The 13,883-nt window shown below is 41.7% G+C and overlaps 1 protein-coding gene across 1 annotated transcript in view; it reads right to left on the bottom strand.

Annotated features, from left to right (window-relative positions):
- astn1 (astrotactin 1) overlaps positions 1-13,883 on the bottom strand; it is a gene marked incomplete at both ends in the record, with an annotated part of 706,990 nt that overhangs the window by 500,235 nt on the left and 192,872 nt on the right. Inside the window, one exon of the mRNA XM_084058603.1 lies at positions 8,416-8,565. Coding sequence (XP_083914729.1) covers positions 8,416-8,565 — 150 coding nt within the window. The remainder of the gene's footprint in view (positions 1-8,415; positions 8,566-13,883) is intronic.

Below are 13,883 nucleotides of genomic sequence, written 5' to 3'. Positions count from 1 at the left end.
GTGTATTGTGAGCTTGTAAGTCTGCTATGTTGGGCTACTTGGTTTGCCCCTTGGTCACAATCTAATGCAATTACGTTGTTAATCACAATTATTTGAGCGACAATTAATGGTCAAGTAAAATGATATAATAGTGACAGGCCTAGGTATGATGGATGGAAGGGAAGAGAGGCATTGTTTGGTCTTTGATAACATTTGAGCCCGATATGATTAAAAACAAAACACCGGGAGCTGCACATTTGGCATATATCTCTACACAGGAAACACTACCCTTCCTCTTCGCCTTGCCTACTTGTTGTTAACTAGTTGTACAAACTCTTTAGGAGGAGAGAGTTTTATTGGATCTTGTTTAGTCGATACACTTTGTTTTAGCTCTTGCTCATTTGATTTTCCTATTTGTCTCATCTGTTTATGAAAGCAGGTAGCTGATATACTGCACTTTTACCTTAGCGCTAGGTATACTTTTAGTTGCTTGTTTTAGAAGAGAATGCACTTAAGACTTCTGGTGATAGTGGCGTGCACAGACATTTTGAGGGGCAGGTGCTCAAGTAAATTATACTTTTTTTTTTGACTTGGTCTGCTCTTTTTTCCCTCTACACCTATACCTCTTTGCCAAAATAGCCGATCTACAAGCCCACAACGCCTCGCAGCGCGAGGCGTTGTGGGCTTGTAGATCTGCTGTTTTTGGCTAAAGTTCTCCTCAGAAAAGGGATGCTCGGTTTCGAGTGGTTATGGTAAAATCATATCACATAAAGATTTGGCGGACCCCCTGTAGTAACTCTGAGGACCCCCTAGGGGTCCCAGACCCCCTGTTGAAGACTCCTGCTGTAAACTGGAAAAAGGGCACTTCTGGTCAAGAGGGCAAAGGGCAGGTGCTCTAGCACCACCTAGAGTCTATCTGTGCACGTCCCTGTCTGGTGATTAGTAGATTTCTTGCCTACCTATGTTGAATGCACTTATTGTAAGTCGCTTTGGATAAAAGTATCTGCTAAATGACTGTAATGTAAATGTAATATCTCTGGTATTGATATCATATAAATATAAATATTGCACATGGAGTGCTTTTTTGCTTTGCACCATCTGTGGATGAAACAGCATTAAACCCCAAAGCTTCCTAGGAGCAGTGGTGTAAAGTAAATAAGTACATTTACTCAAGTACTGTACTTAAGTAAAATTTTGAGGTACTTTTACTTAACTGGAGTGTTTCCAATTTTCAATACTTTTACTTCTACTCCACTACATCTCAGAGGCAAATATTGTACTTTTACTCCACTACAATTATTTGAAGTATTTAAGTACATTTTGATACCAATGCTTTTGTACTTTTACTCAAGTAAATGTTGAATTCCGGACTTTCACTTGTAACAGAGTACTTCTACATTGCAATATTGATACTTTTACTTGAGTAAAACATTTGAGTACTTTTTCCACCACTGCCTAGGAGCAACACAAAATGACCTTCTGAAAACGGTCACAGATGAAAAGTTTCACAGTAACAGCAATATTAGTGCCGACCTCGACAAACACACAGAGACAAAACGCAACCCCGAAACAGCAGGAGTGGTTAATTAGTACACCGTTTGTGGGAGCGGGCAACGGGCACAGGTCAGCTTTATTCCACAAACAGACAAGCTTACCGAGGGCGGTGGTTTTTAATCAATGCTACAATAACCAATTACCGCCCGCAACACCATGAATCATTCAGATTGCTGCAGCATTGCTGTTTATGCCAGATGTGTGTTGCTGTGTGTGTGTGTGTGTGTGTGTGTGTGTGTGTGTGTGTGTGTGTGTGTGTGTGTGTGTGTGTGTGTGTGTGTGTGTGTGTGTGTGTGTGTGTGTGTGTGTGTGTGTGTGTAAAGATATGAGTTGCAGTATGTCAGCTACAGTGGTGGAAAAAGTACTTGCATGTTTTACTTAAGTAAAAGTGTACTGCGATATATAAATACTCTGTTACAAGTACTACAAGTCTGGAATTCAAAATGTACTTGAGTAAAGGTACAAAAGTATTGGCATCAAAATGTACTTGATGAATACCAAAAGTAGAAGTACTCATCATGCAGAATGTCCCATTTCAAGTTTTCAAATGTATATAAATATATTTTGAAAATAGCAGATCTGCAAGCTCACAATGCGTCGCGATGTGACACATTGTGAGCTTGTAGATCTGCTATTTTGAAAAGGCCAAAATGTATACAGGGCTGAAGTGGTTAATGTATGTATTGTAATAATAATCAAAATATTCAAAGTAACTAGTAACTACAGTGTTCAAATAATTGTATTGGAGAAAAGTACAATATTTGGATACGAGATGTAGTGAAGTAGGAGTAAAAGTATTGGAAATTGGAAATACTCAAGTAAAGTACAAATACCTCAAAATTGTACTTAAATACAGTACTTAAGTAAATCTACCTAGTTACTTTGCACCACTGATCAGCTAGTGTTATGGAGTCTTGAGGTGAGTATAACCCATTCAATCCAAGAACACATTATACATTGTTTTATACTTTGGGCTATTCAAAAAATATCAGATCTACAAGCTCATAGAGCGGCACCGAGTGCCGATGTGTGCAAGTCTATGGATTGGGTGACCAGTGTTCTGCCCTGTAGCACAATGACACGAGCGATAGCCTCTGAGCTGGACTGTGCAGGGGAATATAAACTTTTATGTGTGGTTTTAAAAAAGCAGTTATCAAAAGCATAAATATCATGACAATAAAGCTTTTTGTTGGTGGTTTGTTGTTCTTCTATTGGTGTTTCTCAACCTAGTACTAGTTACTTTGTTGATATAAATGATTACGTTATAAAACATACATTAACCACTTTAGCCCTATTTTATACATATATAGGCTGTTTGAAAATAGCCAATCTACAAGCTATACTTCTGCTATTTACAAACATTTTAGTACTTTTACTTTTGGTACTTTAAGTACATTTTGATACCAATGCTTTTGTACTTTCACTCTAGTACATTCAGAATTCTGGACTTGTAACAGAGTACTTATACATTGCAGTATTGATACTTTTACTTAAGTAAAAAATGTGAGTACTCCCCCCCCCGACAAACACGGGCCATTCAGAGAGGGACGCAGATTTTAGCAAACCAAAGTTTGTTCTAGTATCACGTAAACCGGTACACATTATCTCTATAGTCTAGTGTTCAAGACGGATCCGTCAGATTTCTCAGATTCCATCCTGATTTGCAAATTCCGAACATTGCTGGCCAACAATAACCTACCTGACCTGGCGGAGACCTGTGCTCTTTTATTAAGGAGCACTTTTATTTTGTGTTTGTTTTTTGCATATCTGGACAGCCAAGAGTGGAATCTGACCTTGACAGTTACACATACATATTCAAAGTGCCAGATATATTTTAACGATGCATATCTAACTTTGTTTAGGAGTGATAAACAGCTAGGGCATAACAGTGACTGCCTGCCCTGCAGTAAGATGCTATAACAGCACCATGGGGAAGACGTTTTCTCCTTTTCTGTCAGTTAGATATTCTGCGGCGAGCTTGTTAGGATGATGATGTTAAAGGTTCAATCAAACAGCAGGAGTAGACTGTTTATTATTTAGGGACTTATCTTTCTCTTCTCTAATTGGATAAGGATAAGAAGATTTGCAAACTACAAATGCCAGCGTACTGCGTGATGATAAAATAAAATGGCTGCTATTTTAACAAGAGACAGTCTAAATATAATGTATTTGCTTTGCACAACTTTTTTAATGATCATATACTGTAGAATGCTGTGACACATTTGCAAATAACGATTAAGATTGCTTCTTTGTCTGAGGGGGGCACGGTGGTGGCACAGTTGGTAGCGCTGTCGCCCAGTGGCGTGCACAGACATTTTGAGGGGCAGGTGCTCAAGTAAATTATACTATTTTTTGTTGACTTGGTCTGCTCTTTTTTCCCTCTACACCTATTACCTCTTTGCCAAAAATAGCCGATCTACAAGCCCACAACGCCTCGCAGCGCGAGGCGTTGTGAGCTTGTAGATCTGCTATTTTTGGCTAAAGTTCTCCTCAGAAAAGGGATGCTAGGTTTCGAGTGGTTATGGTAAAAAGAACAATCATATCACATAAAGAATTGGCGGACCCCCTGTAGTAACTCTGAGAACCCCCTAGGGGCCCCGGACCCCCTGTTGAAGACCCCTGCTGTAAACTGAAGAAAAAAAGGGCACTTCTGGTCAAGAGGGAAAAGGGCAGGTGCTCTAGCGCCACCTAGAGTCTATCTGTGCACGTCCCTGCTGTCGCCTCATAGCTAGACGGTCCTGGGTTCGATTCCTGCCAGGGACGCTGTGGGCGCTGGGGGCGTGTTCTCTCCTCAATGTAAACAGTGCCTATACCATGTATACGTCACGGGAGAAGGAAAAGAAAAAAAAAACGTGCACATGTGATGCGGAAGTCTTCCGCGAGGAGATGTGGAGAGTGGTTGAGCCTACACTTGATGTACACTTGCTCCATGCGGACTCGGAGAGCCGACTCGGCTCTTCCACTCACCTCCTCCAAGAAGCAAAGGAACAATTGGGCCCAAACTATTTCCGGGTCAAGCTGGAGTGACCGAGTGGGAGTGAGCGGTCGAGATTGTGGGTATCGGAATTCAGCTTACTAGACCATACCCGGTCGACGCATCCGTGGGGGGATATGCGCACATGATATGGCAACCCGGGAGGCGACATTGTTTGACACATAAACGCTAATAAGAAGCTGAGATTTGATGAAATTGAAAAACGGGCTTCACAGTTAAGTTCAGATGGTAATGGTCAATGGCTGTGTGCAAAATCAGAGCAATTGGTCCAGCCACTGAGGAGAACCGGGTAGTGACACCACTACAAACAAACGGACGGACGGACGGACAGACAGAGGTTACTAGAATTATAGTAGGATACCTTTTTTTGGGTGAACTACCCCTTTCATTTTGAACATCGGTGAAGTTTTCCTAAGGTCTGAGGGCACACGGGTGCATTTCTCCTTTCCGACATGTCGCCTTTCCGACGTTGACTAACCCTATACCTAACCCTAACCCTAACCTTAACCGCACGCGGAAGCCACTAGTCGGAGTGGTGAGATGTCGGAATGGAAGGAGCACCCCAGGGCACACGACCCTTCATTATCTGCACTGTATTATCCAGACAAGATGAGAGAGGCTGGAATGAAGTTGTTTTAAAGCCAGATGAGAAAAGAAGTGCTTTCAGCAGCATAATAATATCATATCTCTACTCTTCAAATGAAGCCCGGGGCCGGCCAAACTGTAATTACTTTAACAGGGTCAGAACGGGTGAAGTACAGTCTGTCTGCCCAAGGAGGTGTGGTGTCAAAACTCTGAATATGGAGGACAAACGTTATTTACACGTTGCATGGGCCTCAAGACAATTTAGTCTTCTCCTTTGCTGTCTGCATTGTAAAGCGACCAAGTACATTTACTCAAGTACTGTACTTAAGTACATGTTTTAATATATGTTTTATTTTACTGGAGTATTTGCAATTCTCAGTACTTTTACTTCTACTCCACATACATCTCAGAGGCAAATATTGTACTTTTACTCCACTACAATGATTGGAAAACTTTAGTTACTAGTTACTTTGCAGATCTTGATCCTTATTACAAAACATACATTAACCACTTCAGCACTACATACATTTTGGCCATTTGAAAATAGCCGATCTACAAGCTCACAATGTGTCGCATAGCAACGCATTGTGAGCTTGCAGATCTACTATTTTCAAAAGATGTTTATACATTTGAAGACTTGTGAAATGGGACATTCTGCATAATGAGTATTTTTACTTTCGTACATCAAGTATATGTTGATACCACTACTTGTGTACTTTCACTCAAGTCAATTGTGATTACCCAGATGATTACTTGTAACAGAATATTTCTATACATTGCAGTATTGATACTTTGTTTACTTAAGAAATGTGAGTACTCTTTCTACCACTGGCTGTCTGTCTCTGCCTTCCACATAAGATACATTATTTCCCTGAAGTGAAAAGACGAGCAGAAAGGTGTGACTGGGCGTGCATGTTTTAACCCTTTAAGACCTGGAACGCATCTGTGTCATTTTTAGATTTTGTTGGGCTATTCAAAAATAGCAGATCTACAAGGTCATAGCGCGGCACGATCTGCTATTTTTTTTGAAAAATCATGGAATTTCTAAAGCAAAAATGTTTCACTCAAATCTTTGCTTCTACAAATGCCTTCTAAATCCTAACAAAAATCCTAAGAAAAAACATATGTTTTGCTATAATATCAGTGGTTTTCAAACTTTTTCCAAAACTATATATTTGACCGTGGACCCCCATCTCAAAATATTTAGTTCCAGGGGGTCCCAGAAGCAAAGATTTGAGTTACAAATGTTCGCTTAAAAATTTATAAATATTTAAAGATTTGCACACTTTTTCACAATATATATTTTTTTGCAGATCTACAAGCTCATAGCGCGGCACTCGGTGCCGCGCTATGAGCTTGTAGATCTGCTATTTTTGAATAGCCAAAGTGTACGTGTATAAAAATAATGCTTTTTAGCTCAAATCTAAAAATGACACAGATGTGCTCCAGGTCTTAAAGGGTTAAAGTAGACACATGCACAGCTGTTTGGTATAAATAACCTCTCTCTCTCCCCGGTGGGAAGGATCCAGATTTCCATCAGATTCTCAGAGACATCAGAATGATGTGGTGGGGGGGGGGTTGGTTGGTTGGTGGAGACATTTACGGAAACGTTTCTAAATCGATGCCACAGGTTTGTAATTCAACGGGCGAATTCGCCATCTTTCATCTCCTCCTTTCAAAAAGTTCCAACCCGCCTCGCCTCGCCTCGCCCGCGGACAACGTCTCCCCCCCGGAATGTTAATATCTCCCTGGCAGGGCCGTCCAACGCAGCGCAGCGCAGCATACCACCGGAATACCGCGGCGGCGGCAGCTCGGCGAAATCAAATCAAACCCTCCAAATGATAGATGAGTGAGGCTGGTCACAGTCTATAACCCATTGAAGCCGGGAACGCATCTGTGTCATTTTTAAGGTTTTCTTTGGGCTATTCAAAAACAGCAGATATACAAGCTCATAGCGCGGCACCGAGTGCCACGATACGAGCTTGTAGATCTGCAATTTATTTATTTTTAATTGTGAAAATGTGTGCAAAATATTTGAATACATTTGGGATAAGGAAAAATGTTTGATTCAAATCTTTGCTTCTGGGGGGTCCCTATTACAACATATTTTGAGATGGGGATCTGCGGCAAAACACATTTTTGGGGGTCCTTGACATGTAAAAGTTTGAGAACCACTGATATAGAAACATACGTTTTAGAAGACATTTGTAGAATCCCCCCAGAAGCAAAGATTTGTGTTACAAATGTTCACTTAAAAATATATATTTAAGGATTTGCAATTTTTCATAAATAGCAGATATACAAGCACATAGCGCTATGAGCTTGTATATCTGCTATTTTTGAATAGCCAAAGAAATCTTAAAATGACACACAGATGCGTTCCCGGGTCTCAATGGGATAATATATCTGGACTGCCGGCTCACTCCTGTGTGACTGCTGCTGAAAAATGCCAATGAGCCACCAGGAGCCCAAGCCAGCGCTCGGGGCCCCCGCAGGCAGTGAGGGCCTTTTTTCCTCTCTCTCTCCCCTCTCTGCCCTGCAGGCGCTACATTGAAATTCATTAGCGAGGCGGTTCAACACTTCAGAAAGGCAGTGCTGCTACGGTGGAGGAGGAGGAGTGATGGAGAGGGCGGGGGGCTGTGGGTGGTCACTACGACCTGCCCTCAATGTGCTCTGATGCTTTGAGGGCACATCTGTTGTGTGGTCTACCATGGGAGATGGGGGGGGGGGGGGGAAAGTACAAAAGTATTGGTATCAAAATGTACTTAAAGTACCAAAAGTAAAAGTATTACAATGTCTGAAAATAACAGATCTACAAGCTCACAACGCGTCGCTATGCGACGCGTTGTGAGCTTGTAGATCTGCTATTTTCAAATAGCCTAGCTACAAAATAGGCCTAAAGTGGTTAATGTATGTTTTATAATGTAATCATTTATCATCAACAAAGTAACTAGTAACTAAAGTTTTCAAATATCTGTAGTGGTTAAAAAGTACAAAAAACACCTAAACAAAAGTACATTACTTGAGTAAATGTACTTAGTTACTTTATACACCACTGGGGCGGTGGCCGGGGCAGGCAAAGATGAAACGGTAACTTCAACCACTGAACACGGGCACTCTTTCACTGAGGGGGGGACGGGGGGGATGGGGGAGGGAGAGAAATGCCAGCACAGCCCCCCTGGGGGGGGGGGGGGGGGGGGGGGGGGGGGCGGGGGCTGTCACAGAGGACCCATAGTTTCAGCAACATCAGCATCATCAGCATAGAGGATGAGATATGGATGGATTTTGATTGGATTGCTCACCGTCGGCGATGAGGTGTTCCGGGACGTGGAGGATGACCCGCACCGATAGGCTGCAGGACATGTGGGAGGAGTAGACCAGGCCAATCACACAGCTGACCACGCTGATCAGGGTCAGGGTGGTCTTGTTCAGGGGGCTGCGCGGGGAGCCTGCTGCAATGATGGAGGAGAGAGAGAGAGAGAGAGAGAGAGACAAAGAAAGCATGTGAAGCAGTGATTGCACTCCATATTTCTCGTCCAAACTCCCCAAATCACACGTAAGCAGTGGTGGAAAGTAACTAAGTACATTTACTTAAGTACTATACTTAAGTACAATTTTGAGGTATTTGTACTTTACTTGAGTATTTCCAATTTCCAATATGTTTACTTCTACTCCACTACATCTCAAAGGCAAATATTGTACTTTTACTCCACTACAATTATTTGAACACTTTAGTTACTAGTTACTTTTCAGATATAAACTATGATATAATGAAACATACATTAACCACATACATCAAACCTATTTTATACCTAGGCCATTTGAAAATAGCCGATCGACAAGCTCACAACGCGTCGCATCGCGACGCGTTGTGAGCTTGTCGATCGGCTATTTTCAAATATTTAGTACTTTTACTTTTGGTACTTGAAGTACATATTTTACTCAAGTCAATTTTGAATTCTGGACTTGTAACAGAGTATTTTTATATTGCAGTATTGGTACTTTTACTTAAGTAGAGAATTTGAGTACTTTTTCCCACACCACACGTAAGGCACTGACAGACGGAAACACACACTTGCAGTGGTGGAAAAAGCACTCTTTATTTTTTCTTTAGTAAAAGTATTCATACTTCAATGAATTCAACGAAGTCATCACGACCTTGTTGACATTAATTGTCTGATGTTGAACATAGCATGTCTGGGCCAAAAATTCATAGTGAAAAAAAAAGTGCTTAGGAGCCGAGATACAGCCTTTTTCAGTAATAAGGAGTGAATGGAGCAGCAAAATCTTCAGATAATGATATCTTGGGTTCTGAAAATTTAAAAAAAAATTATATTATTATTCATTTTTTTCAAAAACACGTGATTTCCACCACTGCACATATGGCACTGACACACAGAAACGCTCATGCAAGGGTGAACTGCGTGCATGCACACACATGCGCACGCACACACACACACACACACGCACACGCACACACACACACACACACACACACACACACACACACACACACACACACACACACACACACACACATCCGTGATTTCATACCCCCCACTTTTTGAAAAAAAAAATATATATATATATATTTTTTGATAATAAATCGGTAAAATCAGGCAAAAATAAGAATTAAATAACCTAACCCTACAACCTAAATAAAGTAACCAAAACACCGGGGAAAAAAAGGAACAAAATCCGCCCCAAAAAAAAACATTTTTTTAATACAAAATTTGTTTACATTTGACAGTTACACATGTTCGCTTGAAAAAAATGATATGCAAAAGATTTGCAAAAAATAGCAGATCTATTTTTTCCAAAACTAGCAGATCTACAAGCTCATAGTGCGGCACTCGGTGAGCTTGTATATCTGCTATTTTTGAATAGCCAAAGTATAAAATAAGGGGTATAGTACACCGAAAGTCCATCCCCCCACCTTCTGAGAGCCTGTGACGTCCCTGGCACACACACGTACAGAGCCTTTGCAACTACACACTTTACAAACAAGTCTGAACTGGATTTAGCGCTCATGAAAAAAGCAACCGGCTACATCAAACACCAAACAGTGGCCTTTGGGGGGTTTAAGCTCTGCCAGGGCTGGGTGGCACAGAGATAATAAGGTTGGTACCTTTGAAGGGTGTGACTCTGCCAGGGCTGGGTGGCACAGAGATAAGGGTGGTACCTTTGAAGGGTGTCACCGTGAATGTTGAGACTGGAGGGAGCAGGAAGAGGGGAAAATACATTGGCCTAAGTGAAAAACTTAAGTTCAGAGGGAGAGGAGAGTTTTGGTCTCCTCTCCTCGCCTATCCTCTCCTTCTCCTCCCCTACCCTCATCAACTCCCCTCTCATCTCTCCTCTTGGCTACTCCTACTCCTCTATCCCTTTTAATCCAATCAATCCGGAAACACATCTGTGTCATTTAAAAATTATTTTATTCAGCAATTTTTTTTGAAAAATCATGTTTTTGCAAATCTCTGAACATATATTTTTAAAGCGAATATGTGTAACTCAAATCTCTCCTTCTGGGGGGTCCCTGAAACAAAATATTTTGAGATTGGGGTCCATGGGCCAAATACATATGTGAAGATTTGCACAAAGTTTACACAATGTTTAAAAAAAAAAAACTCCTATTTTTTTTTTGGAAGATTGCGAGAACTGAGACAGCGTTTCCCTCGCCATAGGGCCGTACCGTGCCATACCACGCTGTGAAAGTCACAGGCAACAAATCCATAATATCAGATTTCAAACCGTGAAAAGCTTTCAGAAGCGTCTCAGCCTCCGCTTGTCATCCTGCATTTCACCGGCCCGTTTAGAATGAGGGTTTAAAATCTCCTACACACGCCAATCAAACTGGACTGTCAGCCATCACTCAAATGAATACGAGTCATTTTGTCATTGGATGAAGTATGAATTAGACTTTAAGTCAGCTAGCATAACATAACATAACATAACAGGCCGAAGTTGAGATATTATAGCAACACCACATCGACTAACGCCAGGCCTGTCTGCCCTGATTGAAATTGAAAGACAGACAGACCGTAAAAAGGCTCAGCCGTGAGCTCAGCCCCTCTTAGACCATGGCCTGACATAACCCGACTCCGCCAGACTGAAGATGCTTGCTTCACACACTTGTTTCGCATCCTACTTCCATCTGGGACCTCGGTAGCCCAACCGCTGCAAGACGGCAGTTCGTTTTTTCAAAGTACTTGGCAGGTGATTGGATGCGACCGTCTGTCTATCATCGTCTGGGCGTGCTAACTCCAACCAATCATATTGACGTGTCTACATGACGTATAGTAGCTGCGCCAGCAGTAGTTCTTTTTGTATACTCCAATATCTGAGCGATCCCAGATGGAGGCTGTTTTGTGAACCTGTGAACTCACTACCGCCCCCTTTGGCAGAGTCAGGTTAGGCGTGGCCTATAAGCACAACGTAACCACAACAAACACACAGGAGCACACACACGATGCACACCCCATCATACATTAAAGAGTACATGCGTGCACACTACAATTACTGCATACACACAGAATGCATGCATACACACACACACACACACAAGCACATACTGTACAAACAGTACGTACGCACACACACACAATGAAAGTAGCCAATACTTTGCCGTATACTGGCTCCCTGTCCATTAGTTTGTCTGTTTTAAATGAGTCTGGCAGAACTTTGTGATTCAGGGATTTTTCGGGGATTCTTTTTTTTTGTGTCGCACTTTAACAAAAGTTAAATCCTTTAGCTTTTCTATGGAAACTACTTTCAATATAAACCACTGAGCTAAACCATGCTGGAGTATTTCAGCGTCTGTCGGTCAAGCGTGATTCATGCTCTGTCGTACGACAAAAATAGCCGATCTACAAGCTCACAACGCATCACATCCGCGATGCGTTTCTAGATTGGCTATTTCGTCGTCGTTATGACAACGTATAAATCAGGCTTAAGTTATAACGCCGACATACAAAATCTCCTCCGGCTACAAGACCTGTTGAGGACAGGCTGTCAACATTTTCTTTAATTTGTTATTTTGTAATGTCTCCTGGAATCATCGTTTCCCTTTGATCAAGTTAATGCCGCCGGGGCTTCAAGTAAGGCAGATGTGCAACCTTTTTTTTTTTTACATTCTATTCTTATAACCCCCTCGATCCCTTCTAATTAAAGGTGTTGCTTACACTGCTGGGGGGGTATGGGGGGGGGCTTCACTTTATTTGTGACACCTGCATCGGATGACGGCGGAATAATTGGGTCGGAGGAGGTGTTGTCAAAAAAAAAAAAAAAAAACTTGTAAGGCCCCTCTGACAGCAGCTATTATCCCATTAAAGCCGGGAACGCATCTGTGTCATTTTACGAGCTTGTATATCTGCTATTTTTGAAAAAACTCAACTCAAATCTGTGCTTCTGGGGCATCCCTGGAACAAAATATTTCACAAATGTTCCCTTTAAAAATATATATATTCAAAGATTTGCACACATTTCCATAAAAAAAAAAATAGCAGATATACAAGCTCATAGCGCGGCACTCGGTGCCGCGCTATGAGCTTGTATATCTGCTATTTTTGAATAGACAAAGAAATCTAAAATGACAGAGATGCGATCACTTTGTGCTTACACATCTTTTTAGCATTTTTGAAAAATCTTGAAAGTGTGAGAACTACTGATTTAGAAAGGCATTTTGGCAGAATGGGCCTCAAGGTCTAAATGGGTTATTTCGGGGCCACACTGTCTCTCAATTCCCTTCCTCCGGGCGGCGTGCCTCTGCACCCCATTACTGTACATCACAGCTCCAAGGACGTGTTAGCGTGCCGACGGGGTGAAGTCATGCTGCAATGGGTTCACTTTGAGAGGAGTTTGGGTTTTACAGGGTTGCAACGGGCTCCCTTTAGAAATAATATGGCTGCATATTATTTGGGGAATGGCATCATGGTGTATTTTGGTGTGCTGGTGACTCATACGTTTCAATGTGTCGATCTCATCATGACTTAAACCCTTTAAGACCTGGAACGCGTCTGTGTCACTTTAGATTTCTTTGGCTATTCAAAAATAGCAGATCTACAAGCTCATAGCACGGCACCGAGTGCCGCGCTATGAGCTTGTAGATCTGCTATTTTTGAAAAATCTTGAAACATTTTTTTATTTTTTTTTTCAAAAACATGTTAGGATTTAGATTTGTTTTAATAATCGCCTCAGGTCTCAATGGGTTAAGACTTTTTGTTTGTTTTCAGTGGACCAGATCACGTATTTGAACTGATCGGCAGCAGTGTGTGGTAATAGGCCTTTGTTGTTGAAGCATAAGACACACACACACACACACACACACACACACACACACACAATTAGTTGTCAATTTCAGCACCAGCGTGTCGCTGGCCGTGGTGATGAAATTGTGAACATTGCAAACAAATTGTGCATGTGTGGCGCAAGCACGCACGCACGCACGCACACACACACACACACACACACACACACACACACACACACACACACACACACACACACACACACACACACACACACACACACACACACACACACACACACACACACACACACACACACACACACACACACACACACACACACACACACACACACACACAGTCTTATGGCCAGCGTTTCCCAAAAACATAGGGAACATGTTATGGATCATGGGCCTGTTTTTTTTTATAGATTGCGAGTAAATATTCCTTTTTTTTTGCTTACCTATTTTATTTTATTTTATTTAAAGCCTCACTGTTCTTTTATGAATAAAATGTCATTTTGTCCA

Source organism: Gymnoscopelus microlampas (genome assembly GCF_963454915.1).
Source record: "Gymnoscopelus microlampas genome assembly, chromosome: 5".
NCBI classification, from domain to species: domain Eukaryota; kingdom Metazoa; phylum Chordata; class Actinopteri; order Myctophiformes; family Myctophidae; genus Gymnoscopelus; species Gymnoscopelus microlampas.
This window is presented reverse-complemented; position numbering and strand designations above follow the sequence as displayed.